This window comes from Lontra canadensis, unplaced genomic scaffold, assembly GCF_010015895.1.
Source record: "Lontra canadensis isolate GAN:19392208 unplaced genomic scaffold, GSC_riverotter_1.0 scaffold5, whole genome shotgun sequence".
NCBI classification, from domain to species: Eukaryota; Metazoa; Chordata; class Mammalia; order Carnivora; family Mustelidae; genus Lontra; species Lontra canadensis.
Window position 1 is genome coordinate 37,890,908 of NW_022630999.1, and position 22,463 is coordinate 37,913,370.

A 22,463-nucleotide genomic window follows, 5' to 3' on the forward strand; every position below is an offset into this window, starting at 1 on the left:
AGGAGGCCACACCTTCAGAATTTATCCTCTGAGCCCATTACAGATGCATTTCCTCAAATCTAAAGAGGGGTAATAACATCTATTGGCTTTCCAAACCCCAAAAGCTCAGGACTTAACATAAGAAAAGTTTATTTCTCTAATATATACCAGCGTCGGACAGTTGACCTTGTACTCAGTGACGTAGAGATAGTACATGTGAAATGCTGAGAACACCCAACACAAGGTAAGCCCTTGATATATAAAGCTGTTTCAGTTTAGAGATTGAAGGATTTGAAAATCCATTAAGGAGTTTCCTACATAGGCCTTGGCTTAAATGAAGTTTATTCCCGGTTTTTGCTTATACGTTTGTTTCTTTCTCTTTTTGTTTCTTACTCCCCAGTTGGATAGCACAGGGTTACTCCTATTCCTTGGTTCGTTACGCACTATCCTTGTTGGTCCAAACGTGACCTTATTTTGCTTGATGATATCATGAATATCCATGAGTCCGTTGCCCACTCATGAATACAAATATGACCAAGAAGTTATGTGTTTTTGTAGGTTCTTCCCAGCCCATACTCCTCCCTCCTGCAGATTGAACCATTATACTGCATTTCACATTTATCAGACTGTTGCATTTAAAAATTTTATTATATATATATTTTCCTAATGTTTCATTTTGCCTCTTTGGGAACTTTTTAGGGAAGGGTGTCATGCTACATATAGTCCTCTGCTGCTCGTTCTTTTTTATTTAATACCATGTAGCTAAGATCCATCCACATTCCTGCATGTAGCGAAGTTCATTCACAGTTTACGGCAGTGAAATAGTTCATTGTATAAACATGCTGCAGGGGCACCTGGTTGGCTTAGTGGGTTAGAGCCTCTGCCTTCGGCTCGGGTCATGATCTCAGGGTCCTGGGATCAAGCCCCGCATCGGGCTCTCTGCTCAGCAGGGAGCCTGCTTCCTCCTCTCTCTCTCTGCCTGCCTCTCTGCCTACTTGTGATCTCTGTCTGTCAAATAAATAAATAAAATCTTTAAATATGCTGCAGTCCTCCATTCTCCTGCACACGTGAGAAATAATCCTTACCAGCATTTGTGGGAAGCAGCAAGAAAGTGTTGCTTTGAGAGGAAATCATAGTTTTAAATGTATTTATTAGAAAGGAAGAATGGCTGAAAATCCAGCACTAAATGTCCAACTTAAGGTCAAAAAGGAACAGAAAGAATATACCGCGGGGAAAGAAAAAGGAAGGAGATAAGAAATAGGAGGATCCAGGACGTCAAAAGTTGGTTCTTTGAAAATAGTAACAAAATGGTAACAAATAGTAGCAAAATCATCTTGTGATGTCAGTCACAACGAAAGGAACAGATGATACAAATGAAGAAAACTACAGATATTAAAGCGCGAGTCTTCCCACCACCCAGGAGGGTTTGAATAACTTTAATTCCAAAATCAGGGTTTGCCTTTATAATATAGTAATAGTAATTACGAGTACTTCTAGATAGATGGAATAACAACCAAGAGGCCGTATAGCGTGCTGGTTGGGAGCACAGCTTTGGGTTCAAGAAAGACCTGGCTTTGAATCTCAGGTGTCACTCCAGTTTCCTTATCTGTAAAACTAGGATAATATCAGACTTTCAGGGTTTTTATAAGGATTAAAATGCATAATATCTGGTCCAACAAATGGACAGATCGTCAGCAGCGTCATTTTAAGACTATCCCACGTCCACTGTGTAGAACATAACCATGATGGTACTTTTCCCCCCTATGTTCACAGTATTTCTCTTATTTTTTTACATTTGCTTATATATCTATATTCTGTCTTTTTTAACTTCATATTTTTCCATATCTCAACTACATTATAGACCAAATCTTTTAAAAACAAATTATGTATCAAAAAAAAAAAGATTAATTACATATCAAAATATTACCAGGTTTTCTGGTAATAAGCACTCTGGACAATTTTTCTTCATACTTTTATATAATAAGTATGCATTTATAACCCAAAAAAAACAAGCTTTAAGACATATACACATATAATGCATTCAGTACTTTTAAATGCGTAAAGCAAAGACTGACAGAGGTCATCGCTCAGTAGTGTGTGACAATGGTGATTTTTTTTTCTTGTACAGCTTAGTATTTTCTAAAAGGTTTGCAATAAGCATGTATTATTATACAACGAAGAAAAGAATATTCGTGCAAGTGAATTTTTAGTGTTAAAAATTCCACTAAGTACATTTGACTTTTCTACTAATGGTGAACATTATTTTGTTTCCTTGGGGAAGCGGCATCACCACACACTGCCTCCCAGTGCCAGCGGGAGCTGAGAGTGTCCTTCCGTGCTTGCCTTCCTCCCAGCCATGAACAGTTTTTAAGCTTTTAATAATTGCTGGGCTCTTAAGCTGCATTTATTTGATTATTAGCAACAATTAATTTTCCAGAAGGAACCAGGCATTAATGGTCAAGGCACGGGAAGCATTTTTCAAACAGGACTGTCCTGCAATGCCAGTCGTGATTCAGGGAGCGGCATGGCGGGGAGGTCCCTTCTCCACCGTGTCGAGAGTCTCATTCCCTGCTCTGCCCCTGTAATAATCCTGTCATTTCTCCCTTACCCAGTTCCATGTCTGTGACAAGCTTGGAGCCTGATTTGCAAGCCAAGATCCAAGAGACCTATCCTGAATTACGACGTGTATACTTTAATAAGGGGTTGTAAAGTAGCGGAAGAAACTCTGCAGCTTATACCGCCTACTGCAAACCTGGTGAGGAAAAGCCTGTTCCACCTGGGTTCTCCCAGTTACAGAAACCTTTTAAAGACCCACATTAGCCTTTTAGAGTCAAGCTGCTACTTTTCAGCACAGCACCTGGTACGGGCCAGGCGCCCAACAACCTGTTGGCTCCCTTACATTTGAATCATGATGTAATTTACAGAAATACCCTTCCTCTAGCTTTTATAGTAATTGTTTTCCAAAGATGATATACCAGCCCTCACCCAGAGTTTTAAAAAGCACTGCTAGGCATAGAGTAGATGTTCAGCATACGCTCAATAAATATGTATTGACTGTCAGTGAGTGGAAAGGAAATCTGTTTGAAATACTGAATTTTTTACCCCATTCTTGTTTCAAATCACTCAGCAGTGATTGGAGAAAACACAAAAGCTCTGAGCCTAAGCTATAAAAAGTGACTCGTAAATATTAAGGACGTTTGCTTCCACTTTGGGCAGTGCGTAACCCAAAGTAGATGTGGAGCCTTTTGGATTTATAGGGTAAAAGCTCTTCCATCTACTTCCCGAAAGTCACAGTAACAAACAAATGTGATGAGCCATCCCAGCTGTCAGCAGCTATGTGCATTCATATCGCTGGTAGATTTCTTTGATTGACTTTGAAATTTATTCTGTTTTACATTCCTGTGAAGTTAATCTTACTTTGCACTTGTTGACTTTATATCCAATTATTTACGTCAAATCAAATAACTGAAATGTACAAATGTCTAATTTTGGAAGTATGTTCAATACTGTATGACTGGGTTGGATCTGCTTTATTTGATCTTTTTAGCAGTGAGAGCACAGATCCAGCTAGCTACATATCTTTTCTTCTCATAGACCCCTTCGGCTCTCAGAAAGATATGGAAATAATGTGTGTGTGAATCAGTCACAAATGAATTGTACTTGAATATCATGTGTTACATTCCACCCTGATTGTCCATGGACCACTGTTTACATCATCTGTAGTAGCTTCACCTATGTTTAATGTAACATTATGTTTCAAGTCTGAAGATGTTCAAGGCCTGTGCCGGATGGTGGCTGTGTGGAGTGAGGCCACTCAGTTCGATTGTAATTCAGAGACTTGTAAGTGGGGGGAAAAAAAATGTAGAAACTAGTTTTGACAGATTTTTCCAGACAATGTGACCAGACTGAATTTCCTCATAAAGAAAAAATGGTGTGCCTTGTGTCTGTGTTTCTCTTTTCTCTGAAAGGATTAAAGGATCTGAAGCTTGGGGCCACTCTGAGCCTTCCTTTGTGCCACCAGAATTTTCTCATTTAGATTTTCTGTCTGAAACCATTTGAGGCAAACTAGCTTCCCCATGCCATGCTGGCCTTGGATGTGTTTTGCTGCCATAGATGCTTCTCTTTAAAAAGTAGGAAGAGCCTGAAATTCAAGGCAGATCTTCATGAGGTGCTGAAAAGGTACTTTTTAAGGAGAAACCGAAGCCCCCTCTCCCCCAAACAACCTGCCCTGGTTAATCTCAAAATTCTTACTCCCCAACCCCCTTAACTGTTGGCTCCATCTCAGTATCTTAACCTTCCCTGAGAAATTCATCAGCAGCTGGCTCGAAGGTTGATGAACTAACTGAAACTGTATACACACCAGAAAGGGATCATGAACATGGAGGCGTGTCTTTTTAAACATTATTAACCGAAGCTTCCAACTCTTGATGCTTTTATATAGAAATATGAACTGTATTGTTTAATTGTGGTTTATAAAAAGGAACAAATGAACCAAGATTGGCAATTTTGCTGATCTCTTAGACATACCTTTTCTGGAGAAAAATCCTACATGAAGTGCAATGAGCTTATAAAGGTAAATAGATACCCGTATTTCTATCAACGTCATGAGGAATTACGATCGTGCATATTTATTGACTGCTAGTTTTTATTTCAGTATTAGCACAGCGTCTCGCCAGTGTTGGAATCAATGTATTATTTCAGTTCAACTGGATGAAATGTTAAATAAACTCAGAACGAAAATAAATTCTCTCTTTTATTTGTATGTAAAGGGTAATACAGTTTTATGGTGCAACTGATGGTCCCTTTCATTCAGACTTAACATCTGGGTACCGGCAGTAACTCCTGATTTTGTATTATGCGTTCAGCAGGAAATACTTTCCTGTCTTTGGCTCCCAGCCTTCCACCTTCAGGAACACCGGAACACCGTATGCGCCGAGCACAGGCCTCCTCCCAGCCCCACAAAGTGTAATTCCAGGAATATTTGTTATTATGAGCACAGAGGGGACGTGTAATTCTGCTGTAGGTCCAGATAACGAACACCACTGCACCCAGTGGGGAGGTAAATTCACTCTCGGGTTGTTTGTCAGATTCTAATGTGGAAGTAGCCTAGGACATAGCTCACAAAGAAAAATCTCAGTGAGTCCAACTGGGGAATGTGTGCTTTATGACCAGGTTAATAAAGGATTGAGTGTTTTAACCTTGTTCCAGTCTCTACATCTGTTTTGCTACCGTAACTCTGTTCATCGCTTCAGTGAGTTAACTATATACAAGAGCTTGGGTCTAGAGGTCAGAGCTGGTGTAATCTTGGTTGTACCCACTCTTAAAATACATGTGTTTGGGTGACTGACATTCTCCGTGACCTTCAGTTTTGTTTGTTTGCTCTGGTTTTGGAGAAAATCACTGAATGCACCCCAGAGAGTCGTTGTGAATGAACGAGAGCGCCCCTTTACAGCAGTTAGCATGTTGCCTGGCACAGAGTGAACTCAACGAATGCTTGCCTGGCGTGAATTTATTTGTTCTAGAGACACTGCTTGTCCATTCAGCTTACCAGCTTATCGGTGGTCTTGGTAAGATTTCAGAACCCCAGCAACTTCCCCAGAGTTAACCCACAACCTCACTAGAAATATACCAGGTTAAAATGGTGAAATGGAGACACTTGAATCCATCCCGTTAAAAGGTCCAACAACTAAGGTTTTGCCCAGACGCAACAAAGGTAGGAAAAGTCTCTGCTCGCAAATGAGCAAACCGGGGCTTCCAGTGGTGAGGTGCAAGCTCAAGACCACTCCCGGGCGCTTGAAAACTACAGCTGGAGCCAACATCTGACCCCCAGACCTTCGACCCTCTCCAAAAATGTAAGTGACTGGAATACTCGAATAAAATTAATTTTTCCTTCATGTATGCAGAATTTCACAGAAAGCTGGAGAATAAGCTTATATTTGGTAGTGATGACTATATGGTGTCCCTTCAAACATAGATACTCCAAGTGTGGTCCATAGACGGGAACAGCCAAGTCTGTTAGAATGTGAGTTCTGGGGCCCCACCCCCAGACCGCTACTGAACCAGAACTCGCAGGAGCCCTGTTGCTGTCACAGTGTGAGAGGTTCTGGCTGTAGCCACATCTCAGGTGTTCCCAGAGATCTGAGTGTCATTGGGCTCATCTCAAGATCCACTTACAATTTTCTAGGAATTTGCATATTTTGCCCCTCACAGGATTCTAAGAAAGTATCAAGGCTCAGTGTTGATACACTTAGGGACACAGTATCAATAAGCTTACGAGGGCAGGGACGTCTGTTTTGTCCACTGACCTATCTCCAGCACCTAGAGCAGTTGGTGCCAGCCATGGGTCCACGTGATACGGGGTTCACAATGGACCCTTTCCAGGAGTCTAAAAAAGCGTCCTCTTTTTTCCTTGCAGAAAAGAATCCATTTTGTGTCACGAAGAGGAGATCATCACCAGGATGTGGAAAGAAGAGGGAAGGTGAGCTTTTCTGGGAACAGAGCCCGAAACAAACACTGTCCCTAGAAAGTGAGAAGGGAAATGGCAGCAAGCAAGCTGCAACCATCATTATGGGGGTGCCCCTCCATCCCTGGGGGCGCGCCCCTGCCCCTAAAGCCTCTGGAGCAGAAAGGGCACTTGGGATGATACACGTTTAATCCTCAAGAAACCTGTTGTATCCCCATCTCTGAAGAGAAGGAATTTGAGGCTCAGGGAAGTGCACTAACTTGTCTCATGCTGCACAGCGGCCCAACCACCCTCTCAGTCCTGGCCTGTCAGACTCAACTATTTCCCACTGTGTTTCATGGATCCAAAGTGGCCTTCTCCTCCTTCCTCCTTTCTTCCTCCTTCCTTCCTCCTCCTTCTTCCTCCTTCTTCTTCTTCCATATGTCACTCCTTATAATTCCCCCAAGGGTTTTCTCTCCATTCAAAAGTCAGGAAACAGACTTGAAGAAGTGGAATCACTTGCCACAAACCTAACTTGGTTCATTCAAAGGACTACGGGAGACGACTCACATTCCCACATACACACCCACACATACACAAGGTGTGTGGAACCTATAGGTCAGCAAGATCCTTTCTAGAGCCCCGAATTAAAGTAAGAGTGGGGAGCTGTGGTTCTCAAAACATGGTCCCTGGACCAGCAGCAGCATGAAAACTAGAAATGCATGTTCTCGGGGCCTTCCCATAAGTGCTGAATCCGAAGCTCTGAAGTTGGTGGGGAGAAGGGGACCGGCCAACATTTAGCAAGTCCTCTCTGAGTAATTCTGATCTATCCAAGGTTGGGCCGCTAGGTGGATGCTTGGATGATCGCTGCAGCTGAATTTCGCTCAGCTCCATGCACTGAGGCAGCAATCTCAACTTCCCCATCTGCAGAATGGAAATAACCCTCCTTCCCTCACTGGGTACTTACGAGGATTCGGGGAATATTAATAAGTAGGCAGCAGCCAGGCTGGTGCCTGGCACAGTGCACACTCGCCCAGCACATTGTAACTAAAATTCAAATGTGTGATCCCTGGGGCTGAAAGTTTGGCAACACTCTGGTGGTGATCTTGCTGGGAAACAGGCACTCTCATGACTGCGGGGTGGGTGTGTGAGTTGCTAGGATTTCTCTGCAAGACAGTTTGGCAGTATCTATCAAAACTTACAAAAGCACATGCCCTCTTTTAAGCAATTCCACTGCTAAGAATTAATCCCACAGATAAACACAGTCAGGTTCATGGAAGGCCTGGCTACTCGCATGGGAGCCATATGGATACAATGTGTCAGGCAGAAGTTGGAGGAAGGGGGAGGTTGGAGGGTGTTTCCAGAGAAATTGCTAGGCAGAAAAAAAAGGATGCTCGACTGTGGGGTAATCGAAAATACAAGAACACATTTTCCCTTGGGAACTTTTAAAAATGTTTCTGATTTGGATTCTTCCAAGATGGATAGATAAATGGATTAGTAAGAGCTGATTGTCACAAATAGAAACAAACTAAATTGAGAAGAAAGACTATCTTACTATTTTCTGGGTGGTGGGATTATAAGTGATTTTTGAATTCTTTTAGGTTTTACTGATTTTTCAGACTTTCTTCTGCTTCAGGATTCAGGACATAATAAAAGTATTTTTAAAGCTTCTGTGTATGACAATCCCAATTGTCTAATAAATGCACAGATAAGTATAAAAGACAGAAGGGTATAGACCAAAATGGTTAACCGTTGTCTCTGGGTTTACAGGTAATCTGTATTTTCTTTACGGTTTCCTGTGTTTCAGATTTTCTGGAATGCATCTGTATTCATTTTATCATCAGATAAACAAGTTCAGGCTGAAGAGTAATGCCATGGCTTGACGCCTCCTGGGATCCTCTCCAGCTCCAAACAGGCTCCCTGGTTTCCCAGCTCGCATTGGGGAGGGAGCTGCAGCTCTGGAGGGACGCCGCTAGGGTGCACCATTGCCCAAAAGGTAGCGCGGCTGAGTCCCGTGCCACCCCCCCGCCCCCCAGCTGACCACAGGTGTCCCGAGGCAACCGACCACAACCGGAGTGGATCTCTGAATTTCCGAGGCTACCCTCAGGCAGAGGGTAGAGGAAGCCAGGGGAAAGACGAAGCGATGGCCGAGTTTGGCATGCGACAGGCAGTAATGGATTTAGCCAGGGAAGCCCCTGATCCAGGCGGGCGGGGGTGGAGCGGGACACGGAACAAGGGGAGGCCAAAGCATTCCGCACCCTCAGGCTCCTGAGTGCTGTGATCCAGGACAGTGACACCAGAGAGATGAACCCCGAACCCGGCTCGGAGAGGGGAGCTGGGAATCAGGGAGGGCTTTGGGAGTGGCATATCAGCAAGATGAGTACGAATGACTGAAAGGGAGGAGAGAAGGGGCCCGAAGATCGCCAGGGCTTCTGCTTAGAAAAACAGTCCATGGGAAGATCTGGAGACCAGAGAAAGTGTGGCTAAGTATTGAGTGTGCAAGCGAAGGAGCTTTCAGGAGGATGTCGCCAGCTCTGGGATAGGGTGGGGGGTGCAGGTAGCGAGAGCCTTTCAGTGCTCAGAGAAGAAGCAAGAGTTTCGTGCAAGGAAGAAGGGCAGTCAAATCCTAGCTCTGCCACTTACTATTTTCAGGATCTGTGAAAAGCCAGTTCCCCTCTCTGAGCCTCAGTTTTCTCCTTTGTAAAATGGAGACAGTAATGCTCACTTTGGGGTCTTGTGAAGCTTAAAAGGGGTAAGCGGAGAAGCCTAAGTCAGGACTTTCCTTCCATTGTCTTTTTATTTGACTATTTCTGCAGTAGCGTCCAAATGGAAAAGCCAGGCCAGCAGGCCGTTTGTCGATTGCTCACGGTGTCAGCTTCGCAAACATTAGTAGTCCGGAGGAGTCATCCCTGCTAGCTTCCAGGGGCAGGAAATCATTTCATCATGTGTGATTGCAATCAAGAACCCGTTCTGCCCTCTTATTCCCGTTTATAATGAGAATGTATTTTAATCATCTGCAATCTCCAGGAAAGAGGGTAACACAGGGAAGAGTTGTTGTTTTTTTTTTTAACATAATAAAAAGCTAAAAATAGAGATAAAACCATCCACTCTATTGAAATGCTAAAGGCCGCCACCTCCTGGCACAGACTGAATAATAATGCCGGTTCAAAATGCAGGGGCAGGATGGGGGTGCCCACCCCCAACCCCCTCCCTGCAGAGCTAGATAGAGGCTGTCAGGTGAACTTTCCAGGGCAGATGCGGGCTTGGACAGGTGCAGGAAACACAGGAGCCCAGCAGACCACGTCTTCTTCTAGCCAGGGCTCCTCACCAGAAGAATGAATCCCATCGGAAAGTCCAGTGATGATGCCCCGAAAAGGAGAAAGAGAAGCTGGAACCGGGTCCCACATCCCCCTGGGGAATTTTCAGCTTTGCGAGGGCAAAATCTGGACAGTGGAGGAAAAAACCAAAAGTGTCACAAGCTGCTAGGTAGAGCCTGACAATAAAAAGTGGTGGGAGGAAGAGGAGGCAGAGGATAGAAAAATATGGATGGCCCCTAAGTCCGAGAGTGGAGAGTAGGGGAGAGAGGGTTTGGGGCACAGGGCACAGAGAGGGGTCGCTAGGCGGAAATGCATCCTTACAAGTCCACTGGGTATTAAGAGGGCATCCCACTTGAGCTGGGTTTCTCACGCTGGGTTTCTCACGCTGGGTTTCACTCCAGAATCAGCTGAAGAGCATTTCCCAATTCTTATCGCTCGGGCATCATCCAAATCAATTACATCAGTACCTTGGGGTGGCCTGGGGACTGGCATTTTAAGCTCTCTCTGTCATTGCGAGGTGCAGCCAGGATTGAGAACTACTGTTCTGAAGATACGATGAGTACTTTCATAAAACTCAGTGACTCTAGGGGTGCTGGGTGGGGTTCTCAGTGCACTACAGGGTATGAATGCCCCACACTGAGCTCACACTACGGACATGTGCTGTCATCGGCATCCAATTAACTGCAAGCCAGCTCCCATTTTCGGAGATGGCTACCATTCATTGAGCAGGTATTTTGCCTTTCACTTCAATCTCACAACAGCCGGTGAAGTAACCACTTCCCGGATGAAACTGTGACATTTCAGGCACCGGCCGGAAGGAGCAGCCGACCAAGACGCAAGGCAGGGGCAGACTGAGCTCCGGCATCTGGCTCTAGCCCCTCCTGGCTGGTACACCAGCTGCGCGTCGTGTCCTGCCCAGGCCCACCCTCCCCTCAGCCTCTGCCCCCCCACCCCCACCCCCAACACCACGACCAAGACTCCCTGCGGGCGGCCTGGGCGCAGGAACCTGGGACAGCGCTGAACCTGGACAGCGCTGAGCCTGAATGCCAACAGTAGATGGCCCCAAGACCGCAGCTTACCGGTTCTAGAGAGCAAGGCTCTGCATAGACTCCAGCAGAAATGGAAGCTTAACCGAAACTAAAGGGAGATAAATATCCATGATTGATTTTTTTTGAGGGGAAAGAATGAGGTTACAGACAAAGCCAAGCCATATCCATTTACAGGGGAACATGGGGGTTCGCATAAACACTTAGAAGGTCTGGATAAACGCAGACCAAATCATTCCGCAGTTGTCCCCAGCGGGGCACTGGTGTTGGGCACCTTCCGGTTCTGGGCATGGACCTGTTTCTCTGTTCATTCACCTCCCAGCAGCTGCCCTGCCTCCAACTTGCTCTCCCCTCCTCACCCTGCTTCTTTCAAGACTCAGCCTCTCTGGCTTAACAAGCTCTTTACTTCTACTAAAAAAAATTCTACATACTTAGAAGAAGAAACCAAGAGAACAGAGAAGCCAGTAAAGTGATAGCTCCCTTCTTCTTGTTTCCTAATCCCAGCCCCAACACCAGCACCTCCCCGGGACAACTGCGGAATAATTTGGTCTGCATTTATCCAGACCTTCTAAGTGTTTATGCGAACCTCCATGTTCCCCTGTAAATGGATATGGCTTGGCTTTGTCTGTAACCTCATTCTTTCCCCTCAAAAAATCGACTATGGATATTTATCTCCCTTTAGTTTCAGTTAGTATTTATTTAAGTAATCTCTACACCCAATGTGGGTTTCGAACTCACAGCCCCGAGATCAAGAGTCACAGGCTTTCCTGACTGAGCCAGGCAGGTACCCCTACTGTGGATATTTTCCAAGGCAACATAGATCTTCCGCATTCTTGTTGAGAGCTGCACAGAATTTCAAAACATTAATTCCCATCATTCCCCTATCAGTGGACATTTCCATTATTTCCACGGTTTTGCTATTACCAAAAAAAAAAAAAAAAAAAAAAAAAAAGCTGCTGGGAATAAAAGAAGTTCCTAGAAATGAGATTAGCTAGATCGTCAGATGTGACCTTTTCAAATTTTGATAACGATGGTGATGATGGTGATAATGAAAGCTGTCTATATTTAACATTGATTATAAGGCATTATAAACACATTTTACTATTTCATTTAAGCCTTTCATCAATTCTATAAGATAAATTCTATCTTATCCTCATTTTTCATGCAATGACTTTGCAGCCCACAGAGATTGACTCCCTTGCCCCAAATTATACAGCTAGTAACCAGACTGTCCTCCAAAAAGGGAGTGCCAGTTTCCATTGTAGCAACGGGGCCCATTTCCTTGACTCTTCCCCAACAGAGGATATAATGGTCTTTATAAGAACTAATCATCGATCGATTGAGAGATCCTTCTCTGGGCTTGCTTCTCATGCCTTCACTGGTACCACCCTGTTTCAGGCCATTGTATCCTCTACTTCACTGGCTCCTGAGGCCAAGCTTCCCCCTTCCAGTTCATCCTTCACACTATTGGAACAGGCATACCTTCTCCCGGAGCCCCCTGATGAAGTTCTGATTCCTCAATCTGACAGTTGAGACCCCATCAGCCTGTTCACATCGATATTCCTTCTCTGGCCCTCCTGTTCCTATCCCATCAGCTTTCACAAACCATGTTCACATACTGCCACATCTCTGGGCATGTGTATGTGCCATTCCCTCTTTCTGGAAGGATTTTTCCACCTTTGATATGCCTGGAAAACTCCTATTCATCCTTCAAAGCCCAATAAAAAATGGCCCCCTCTTAAAACCAGGTGAAACCAAGAAAAAGAATACCAAAAAGTTAATAATGACGGTGGAGATGGCAAGTGATACTTCTTTCTGTCTTTTACTCTGTTTTCTAAATGCTTTGCAGTGAGTAACTACTACTTTCAAAATTAGAAAAAACAATTTTAATTTTTGAATATTTCACAGTTGAAATGTCTTTAGTCTGTGCTTTATAAAGTAGTGTTTGGGGGCCCAGACCCAAATCATTCTAAATTATTCCCTGAGATAAAGAGAAGAATTTTGGCCTTGACTTTCATTATGTTTGGGTCAAAGTCGGTGTCCTTTTCCTCTGAGAAAACTTCCAGCGTGGCTATCATATAGTTGAACCCCAGGAAGTGGTTACTCAGTGCATTAATGAAGCAACAAAGTCAGGCACATACACCTTGGCTGACTTCTAAAGTGTCAGCTCCTCAGGCATCCAGAACTCCTCCCTCATCTCCCCTCCCACAGAGAGCAGGGGTGCGCCTGACCTGCAGCCAGCCCTGACATGTGATCCTTTCAGGGCTCCTCAGAGGCTCAGCTGAGAGCAGACGTCACACATGTGGCTCAGCAATGGGCCGGTGTCCCGCTCCCAAGTACGGGAGGCACAGTTCTAGAGCAAAGAGACAGAAGAGAGGCATCAACTCCGTTCTGCGCTGTGGCTGAAATTCTGACCCCTCCGGTCCCTGGTGGGACCCCTGGTGGAACCCCTGGGGGAACCGCTGGTGTGAGGGGCAGACTTACAAACTACGCAGCAGCTCAACCCTATCTGGTCCTCCTTGGGAGGAATATTAAGGTTCCAGAGAATTCGCTTTTCTCCTTGGGAGGTGTTTGTACAGATCAGTGGGTAACAACTCTTTATCCTGCATAGTAAACCACTCTGAGCAGTGTCTTTAAACAATGAGGGTTCGTGACTTTGCCTGATTCTGTGGCTGGGCAGGTGATTTTTCTGTGGGTTCACCTGGCCTCACTCCCGTAGCCGCCTTGGTTGCCGGAAGGTCCGAGATGGCCTCTGTCGCTGCCTGGTAGTTCATGCTGGCCATTGACTGGGACACCTTATGGCCTCTCGTCTTCCAGCAGTCTAGACTGGCTTCCTTGCTCGGCCTCCAAATGGTGTTCCCGGAGAGAAAAGCCCCAGGGCAGAAGCACTCATGAAGCCTCAGTTTACACCGTGTCTGCTTGGTGTGCCACCAGCCAAAGCAAGTCACCTGGCCAAGACGAGCATCAGCTGCGAGAAGGTTTAGCACCTGTCCCTTGACGGGAGCGGGGCAGAACTAGACCCTCGCTTGGCTGCTGGACCCGTGAGGTGAGATAACTCACATAGCTGGGGGATGTCCAACGGCGCGGATCTGGATGATACCCACGCCTGCTCCAGAAGCTGGAGAGAGACCAGGAGAATGACCAACCACCTCCCTCAGGAAGTTGCAGACCACAGCGCCGTGAAGGCCCGGGTGTTCTTGGAAGGAGATGGCCAGTGGCAGCCACAGACATGCGTGCTCCCGGCGTTCCCTCCAAAAACTTGCCCTTCAGTCACAAGGAGTGCGTCCTGCTGCTGGTGTCTTGCCACGACAGCTCTAGGGACCCAGCTCTATCTGAGGCCGCGCTCTTCCTGGGAAGTCCCTGCCAGGCACAGCACATGGCAGGGCACTCGGGCCGTTTCTGTCCAGCGCGAATCTTCTAAAAACTATCTTGGCTCTACAACTCCCCACTGCTCTGGCCACATGTCAGGTCCGTACCAGGGGCTGAGGGTTTCCTGACTCCTCCCCTATCTCCATTTTTCATGGGTGCTATACCCCAGGGGCCATTGGCTCTGCTACAATTATTGGAGCATTTCCCACGCCTCAGACACTGTGCTAAGTGATCTGTGTGCGTTGCCATTCACGAGGCAGGAGCAGAGAGCTTCTATGGCTGGCCTGGAGGCTATCGGCCAGCAAGAGGCGGAGCCTGGGTGAGACTTGGACTTTGGGTCTGGGTCTCTGGAGGGCAGGTTCATGAAGCAGTGAATCTTCATTCTCCCTTCTCTGGCCTCTCACTGGAAGGTTTTCTAGACTTTAATTCCTTCCATATTAAAAAACAAAACAAAACAAAAAACAAACAAACAAAAAAACCCTACACTTTTCTTCTTGGAATTTGTCTAATTTTGGAATGAAGTTTCCTGGTAATCTAGTCACATGTTTGTTAGCAAGAGCTAAAAATAAAGGCTTCTCCCCAGTCCCCTTGCCTCAGAAGTGCCACAGCGGAGACTTGGGTCTGATCAGAAGGTAAGCACTCCGGGCGCAGGGAGCACGGGGAGCATGGGAAGGGCTCCGCTTCCCCAAGCTCAGCAGGTCCTCAGAGGCCAAAGACCTGAGTTTGGTGGATGCTATAGCAGTGAGGAAGAGGAGGGCTTGGGACCCCTCGCTCTAGAAATGTGTCCCCGACCCACGAATGACCATTTCCCCCACGTCGTACCTGCCTCACCTCAGAGACACAAGGTGACCTGCCCCTCTCGCCTGGGGAGGGGCCCCTGTTGCCATGAGAATGGCTCTGTTAGAGACTGGAGCCTTTACGTCTTCAAGAATAATATCACAGCACACTGGCCCCCTCTCCCTGCGGCCCCTCTAGACTCTTCTATGCGTCAGAACCCTAATTTCCTCTGTAACTCCTTTCCCATCCATCTCTCTGATCTAGATAGCTGCCAACCCCCTACCACCCCCAAGGAGTCCATCTTCAAAATCCCCCAGAGATTTCCCACATCAAATGAATGAAATAGATGTATCAGAACAGGATTAAAAGGGAGCAGACTGTGCCATCCCTCCAAGGTGCCACTTGGACATGTGGGTGACTTTTGAGCTGAAGGCAATCAAGACCCAGCAGACTCGGAGAAACCTTCACTTCTCCCTTAAATGCCTGCAAGAATGTAGATAGGGGTCCTATGCCAGAAAGAAAGCAGGTGCCAGAGGAACATTCAGCTGAAAGACTTCTCTGCGTGGAGGGCGAACATCTGATCTCACACACCCGCTCTTCTCACCTGCCTGTGAACTGCTCTTGGTCCCCCTGAAGCCCCAGTCCCCTAACTCACCTGAGTGCCCTCGGCCTGTGCCACCTCCACTTGCCAGCCCACTTACCCCTCGACCTATGTCCCGCCATGAGACCCTGCACCCACAGCCAACACGGATATCAAGCTGTAGATGCCAGACCTTACTGTGGAAGTGAAGCCCTGGCGAAAGGCGTGGATTCTAAGACCCCACCCAGAGCTAGGACCCTTCTCCCCGAAGGAAGTGTCTGTACCGGGGCGGTCCGAGTGAGATCCCTGCCACTCCCTGCCCTGAGCCCATTGAGGCCCCCTCCATGCCCTCTGCCCATAGAACCAGCATGTGCTGCGGACACCACTGACCTTCGACCCTCACGACTGCCCGCCCCGGACAGACAAATACCTAGATCTGTGGCCCCGCAGCTGCTGCCTGCTGGCCTTTCCACTGGAGGCCACCATGGCTTTTGTGGACCACCAGAAGTTGGACTGCCAGCTTTCCAGAAGTCCCAGCTCCTGCCTGGGCGCAGAATGCAAAAACCCCAAGGCCTTGAGCTGCCTCCCTGGAGGGAGACAGTCTGCAGGGGCCTGGAAACTAATGTGCCATGCCCAGTGGGACCGTGAACTGTCCAACTCCCTGACAGAACCTGAGGCCCCGGCGGACCCGCTGGCAGAGGTGGGGTTGGAAGGGTATAGCTGGTATAGCTGGTATAGCTGCCGCTCTGTCGGGGTTGGAAGCTGAGGCCAAAGGCCCCTGGGTGAGCATCAGCCGGAAGCAGAGGGCCCCATGCCCAGTCCATAGAAAACCCTTGGTTCCTTCAGTAATCTCGAAGTACACATGGGCCGGCTTCCAGGACGGCAGCCCTCTGCCAGCGACCAGCGTCCCTATACCTGGACCCGGAGCAGCAAGGAAGGCCGCAGGAAGACCCACCAGCAGATGCACCCTAGGAGCCCCCACAGGGCCAAAGCCAGCAAAGCCCCTGCCACCGACTCTGACTCTCTGGAACCAGCTGCCCAGGCCACTGCCCCATCAGCAGCCTCCCTCCCTTGCAGCCGTTGGCAGGTGCTGGAGCTGCCGCCACAGAGAGTGCGGGGCTCCGGCAACAGAGAAATGAACCTGCAAAGAACCAGATGTCCACCAAGAAGATGCCAGAGCCTGTGGTGGCATCTGGATGCCACCATCTAGATGCAAGAGCCGTGGGCCTGGGGGCATCTGTGAGTTCTGTGGGAAGCATTTCACCAGCAGCAGCAACCAGATGGCAGGCCAGCGGCCTTACACCTGCGAGCTCCGCTCCTATAACTGTGCCCAGAGCAGCGAGCTCCACCCCCACCACCACCTGCATGGTCTGGAGCCCGTCAGCGCCTGCTTCGAAGGACCCCACTGCTGTTTGTCCTTCCGCCTGCGGCCCGCCCAGGACAAACACCCGCAGCAGAAACACCTCGAGGTGGGCAGGGACACCTGAGCTGCAGGAATGCCCTCTCTTCTGCCCTTGGTACCACTGTTCCCACTTCTATCGACCTCCTTGTCCTCCCTCTGCTGTGAGTAAATCGGTCATGCCTGGTTACAAAACAAAACAAAACATAAAAACCAACAACAAAAAAAGTGGCTTATAAGCCTCAGTTGCCTGATTGCCTTTGGGTCTCGTATTTCTATGAGGCGGGCTCCCGTATGTACAAATTAAATTTGTTTTTCTCCTGTTAATCTGTCTATGTCAATTTAATTATTAGATCAGCCAAAGAACCTAGAAGGGAAGAGGGGAAAAATTTTCCACCCCTATAAATCAACCAGTGCTGACTTGGCTTCTGGCCCAGGTACTGTGTCTTGGAAAATTCCTAAGCCACTGTGTGAACCTGGGGAAATCACTTACCTCTTTGAGCCTCGGTTTTCTCATCTGTAGAAGGAGCATAATAATAATACCCATCTCCTAACATTTTGATGAGGATTTATTTTGCACAAACAGGTGTTTGTACAGTGCTCGGCACAGCACCAGGCACACAGCCAACACTTACATGTCAGTTACTGACTTAGTCTGTTGGGGCCGCTCTAACGATACTATAGACTGCAAAGCTTGTAAACAACAGAAATTGATTTCTTATAGCTCTGGAGGCTAGGATCAAGGTACCCGTAGCTTTGGTGTCTGGAGAGAGCGTGCTTCAGCACTGGTGGCCATCCTCACAGGGCCTTTCAGAAGTCTTCTTTATAACGGAGATTATCCCAGTCAAGAGGGCTAAGCCCTCAGGACAGGATCCGCATCCCAAAGATCTCCCCTCCTACCACCATCACCTTGGGAGCTAGGGTTTCAGCATAAGAATCTGGAGGGCACACAAACACACAGACTAACAGTCACCAGTTACCCTCTTACTTTTGGTTCTTCAAAGAATAAGACTTGGGTTCGTGGTTTATTTATACGTGACCCCAGGAAGTACAGTGGGGAACTGGGAGAATGAAGGGAGAAAGGCCAGTACAAGGTATTGGCCAAGTGGGCTCCTGCTGTTAGCACCTGGAGATGAGGCCCTCAGGAGACCCTCTGAGGAACAGTGTAGAAACATCAGGATCTTTCCCCCAGAGGCTGGGAGGCTGGGCCTTTATCCAGACTCTCCTCCCCGACCCTGTAGGGGTTGCCCTGGGAGGCAATGACCAGCCTCCTGTGCATCTGAGCACATCTGCCTGAGGAGAGAAGCCTCAGCAGAGAAGAGAGAGGTGGGTGCTTGAGGAGGAAGAGGTGAGCCCAAGGGCCGACTCTGGAGGGCCACAGGGCTGCGGAGCGGACCATGTCTCGTGTTTGCTCTGGTTATGTGTTTTCACAGAACCTTACAATCTAATTTCACTGTTCTCTACGCTGCTCAAATTTCAGTACTCAAACTGGCCCCGTGGTTCACTCAAAGGGAAGAACGCAAACTCCAGCTATCAAGGGCTTCTGTGTGCTAGGGACTGAGCTCAGCACCCAGTCCTCGAAGGACTCAAAAGCTTGGAGATTAATGTCCCCATTTTGTAGGGAACAAAACTGAGGCAAAGAGAGATTTGGTAACTTATCCAAGATCATAACGCCTGTAAGAGGCAGAAATGGGGCTCTGATACACAAAATAAGATCTAGCATCAATCATCTAGACTTCTGCTGAATTAAATTAAAACAGCATAAAAAACAATAACAAAACCCAAGAACCTGAAATAGCACGATTCTATGAAGTGGCCCTGAGGCTGGTGGGTGGCTAGGACAGAGCCAGGTACCCAAAGTCAGGTGCCTAAAAGGCTAAGTTAATGACCTCACCGAACACTTCCCAAATTTCCTCCTCCCGAGACATCGCTCTTCTTAGGGAAGCCCAAGTCACAATTTGCACATTTAGAAGGAGAATGGCTCTGGATTCATATGGACTAGATGTCATTTTTCATAACACCCTCTCTGGTTCCCAGAATCCTAGGTGTTTTGTTCAAAACGTGCTCAGAGACTGAAATTGTCTTTGCCAATATTTTATTTAACATGGGTTCATTGTGGGAATTATAGTTTATCATAATAACATTTCACAACCAGTAGCAAGCGGGATAACATCTCTTAATAAGCCAGGGGGAAATAATACACCTCCACGGTAGATTAATTACACTATTGTTCCAGGCAAAGGGGAGATGAAAGAAATAAAGTCCAAGTTGAGCTAGGTATAGCTTTTTAAGAGGTAGTTCTTGGAAGAGCATGCTGAACCAGCCAAGAGCTGATGTCCAGATACCAACATGAACTGGGAGCCCCTTGTGGCTAGAGCACAATGCTTTCGTGAAACCAAGGCTCAGGTGTTGGCAGGCATGGTGATCTCCTTCGTGGGGCCACTGAGTGGTCTTCACCACTGCCAGGAGAGTATCCTTGCTGTGGCAGGATCTAACATCCCAAGGTCTTCGGAGAGCTATTTAGATCAGCAGACTGAACACTCTCGGCACATCCTCGGCACATCCTCACATACCGAATTGTCGGTATTTAAGGTTTAAATGTCTGTGATGTCCTAGTAGTTCCTCCATACTTTCATATGGTTAAGCACTCAGTAGCACAATGGTTTTGGTGATGTCATCCTGCCACAGCTTCCCCCGTGTGGGACATACAAGTCCCACCTTCAGAACCAAACAGCTCCAATGAAGCCGTAAACAAGGAGATCTGAAATCACAGCCAGCCAATACACAACACCTGGTTTGAATATTAAATTTTACATCTCCCTCTACAAATTGCTATTAGTAACACGGTGCTTCCCTGCGGATTTTTAAATTTGATCCTCCCCAAAACCTCAAGATAAAGCTGTTTCTGGCCCCAGGGAGACTAGATAACTACAAAATCCCAGCGCACGCCTCTGGCATGGCTGGGACTCACACCCAGGGGCGGGGCTCCAAAGCACCTGTTCTTTCCGCCCTCCTGCTCTGCGCCTGTGAGGTTCTCAGATGGGTTCCCATTCCTGTGCTCATTCATCCACTCCTTCATTCTTCCCCTTCCTTTTGACCACATGATGCCAGTCCTCCTGTTTGGTTCTGTTTCTGCCAACTTAGGGTCCAGAATGACACCAAAACCCAAGCTGGGGCTCCCGTCCCTGTGCCTGTTGTGTAGCGATGCCAAGTCTCTGAACTTCAATCCCAGGGTGACTCTGATGAGGGAGCAGGAGGCTGGCTGAGGACAAAGCAAAAGCTGGCACCTTGCACCCCCTCTCCACCCGCTCCCCTCGGTAATATGTGTGACATCCCTCAGGCACCCCTGGCTGCCCTAAAGGAAAAACAAATAGTTAACTTGCAGAGATCACAATCCTGCAAAATAGGAGTCTCCCTCGGTTTGTAAATGTCCTAGAAATTTACAACAAAGAAGCTATCTTCTCAATAGCCCAATTCCCAGAGATGAACAACTCAGTTCCTCAAGCCCTAATGTCGCCCTCCCCTCCATAAACAAAACTGAAAGAGGCTCGGGTAGAAGGAAATGTAAATAAAGTTAAGTTTCCCCTATACCTAAATCTCACTAACAAAGACACTTGATAGCAGGAATGTGACATCCCACCAGGAAACTCCCAATTGTCTTTATGTTAGTGCCTCATTAGAGGAAAAATGGGCTTGGTTTGATAGTAACCAGGCCTTCAATATCCGGACAGTCTTCCTTACCCTGATAGCACTTCTAAACTCCCCTTTTGTCCTCACATACCCAACTCCTGTGTATATAATCAGCCACCCCTCACAACCCGGGGCAGCAGCTCTTCCTGCCCACGGATCCTGTCCTCGTGATTTAATAAACCACCATTTTGCACCAAAGATGTCTCAAGAATTCTTTCTTGGTCATCGGCTCCGGACCTCAGCCCACCGAACCTCACCTAGGTTCTAGAACTTCATCAACTCCACCTGAGTAAGTCTTGGGCTGTCTGTGTGTGCACAACACAAACTCATCAGGGGACGTGCCCACCTCACGCAGCTGTAGGGCGTGAACGGAGACAGGGGTTGGAGAAAGTGCTTGGCCCCATGCCTGGCGCTCAGAAAGCGCTCGGTAGAAATGTAAGCCCTGATGTCCTCTGTCAGGCAGGAAGCACCACCCAGATCTGCACCTGGATGGTAGAGTCAGCTCTGGGCCACGGGAGGATGGGGGTTGGGGGCTTGTGGTTAGCTCTGAGCCAGGAACAGAAATTCAACATTTATGTCCCCACCGGGAACAGGGGCCCCGGCTGGGACTGTGGGAGGAGACTCCTTCTCTAAAGGGGACTTGAGAAATGGGGAACCTTCATTTCTACATCAGGGCCCCATTTATCCTGAGAGTCTCCACTGAATCCCACACGGAAGGCAGAATCAAAGGGGGCCGTATTTGCATCATAAAAGAGATGATTGAATTCAAATGCAGAGTCTTTACCTTTCAGAGTCCCCAGTCCTTTTGTTCTCCTTTCTAATCATTTCTGGCAGTTTGTTAAAAGGCTAAAAAAATTGTGGCATGGGAAGATATCAATTCAGAAGGAAAAAAATATGGTCAGAAGAAGGGTTAATTTGAATTGTGGGCAGAAAGCCTTTTTCTTTTTCTTTTCCTGTGAGCAGCCCTGACGGGGGGGCGGGCGGAGGGGAAAGCAGCGACTGACTGACAGGGCAGAAGGAAAAGGATCTGAATTCCTGGTTCCCTTCTTTTTCTTTTCTTTTTTTTTCTTCCCAGCAGGGATCTTTCTTCAAAGAGGAATTTTAAAACATTCTGTATACACATCTGTTTTTAAAAACAAAACAAACTGTACAACTATTTGATACATGCAAGCAGGACACTTGCAATGTACTTGACCGGCTGCCTTCTGTCCTGAGACACAGACGAACACCGCCCACAAGGACCCACTTAACACATGGGCTTACCCTCCTCAAGATCTCTGATGTGCATATATTGTTTACATTTCACAGATGAGGAAGCAGATTCTGGAGATCAAGAAAGTACCTGGAAAGTGCGTGAGAGAGAGACTGAATCTCATCCTTTTTAATACAAAGCAAACAGTGTAAAAAAAGACACAAAGAGAAGAAGGCAAGAAAAAAAATAAAGAAGGGAAGAAAGAAGAAAAAAGACACAGAGAAAAGAACGACTCCTTCGATATTATAAAGAAAAAAATGTAAAATATTTAAAAAATGTATAAGCAGCTAGCTTTTAGGACAATGCACTGAGCCAGATGCTTGGTATGGGAAGTAGGCCCAGAGCAGATACAGACTCTGTGGAAACAGACCTCTGGGGCCACGCTGGGGCTGTATATCCTGAGTAAGAAAGTGAAGCCACCTGCTGGGGACCCTCCCTGGGGCTGGGTACAGTACCTGTCCTGTCTAGAAGGTGCGACCACAGCCAGTGGTCGAGACAGTGACAGTGTCATTTCTTAGCATCCCCATGTCCTCCTACAGCCATGGACAGAATCAGTAGGGGAGCAAAAGGAAAGAAGCTGCAGAGAACACTTTCATACACCCTGGTGACCAT

At 47.2% G+C, this 22,463-nt stretch overlaps 1 protein-coding gene across 2 annotated transcripts in view; it reads left to right on the forward strand.

Annotated features, from left to right (window-relative positions):
• The window catches only part of SFXN1 (sideroflexin 1), a 35,744-nt gene extending 32,082 nt beyond the window's left edge, over window positions 1-3,662 (forward strand). For both annotated transcript variants that reach the window (XM_032851849.1, XM_032851847.1), the window contains exon 11: window positions 2,592-3,662. In XM_032851849.1, the coding sequence (XP_032707740.1) occupies window positions 2,592-2,688 (97 nt within the window). In that variant the 3' untranslated portion in view covers window positions 2,689-3,662. The remainder of the gene's footprint in view (window positions 1-2,591) is intronic.
• Window positions 3,663-22,463: the final 18,801 nt, after the last annotated feature.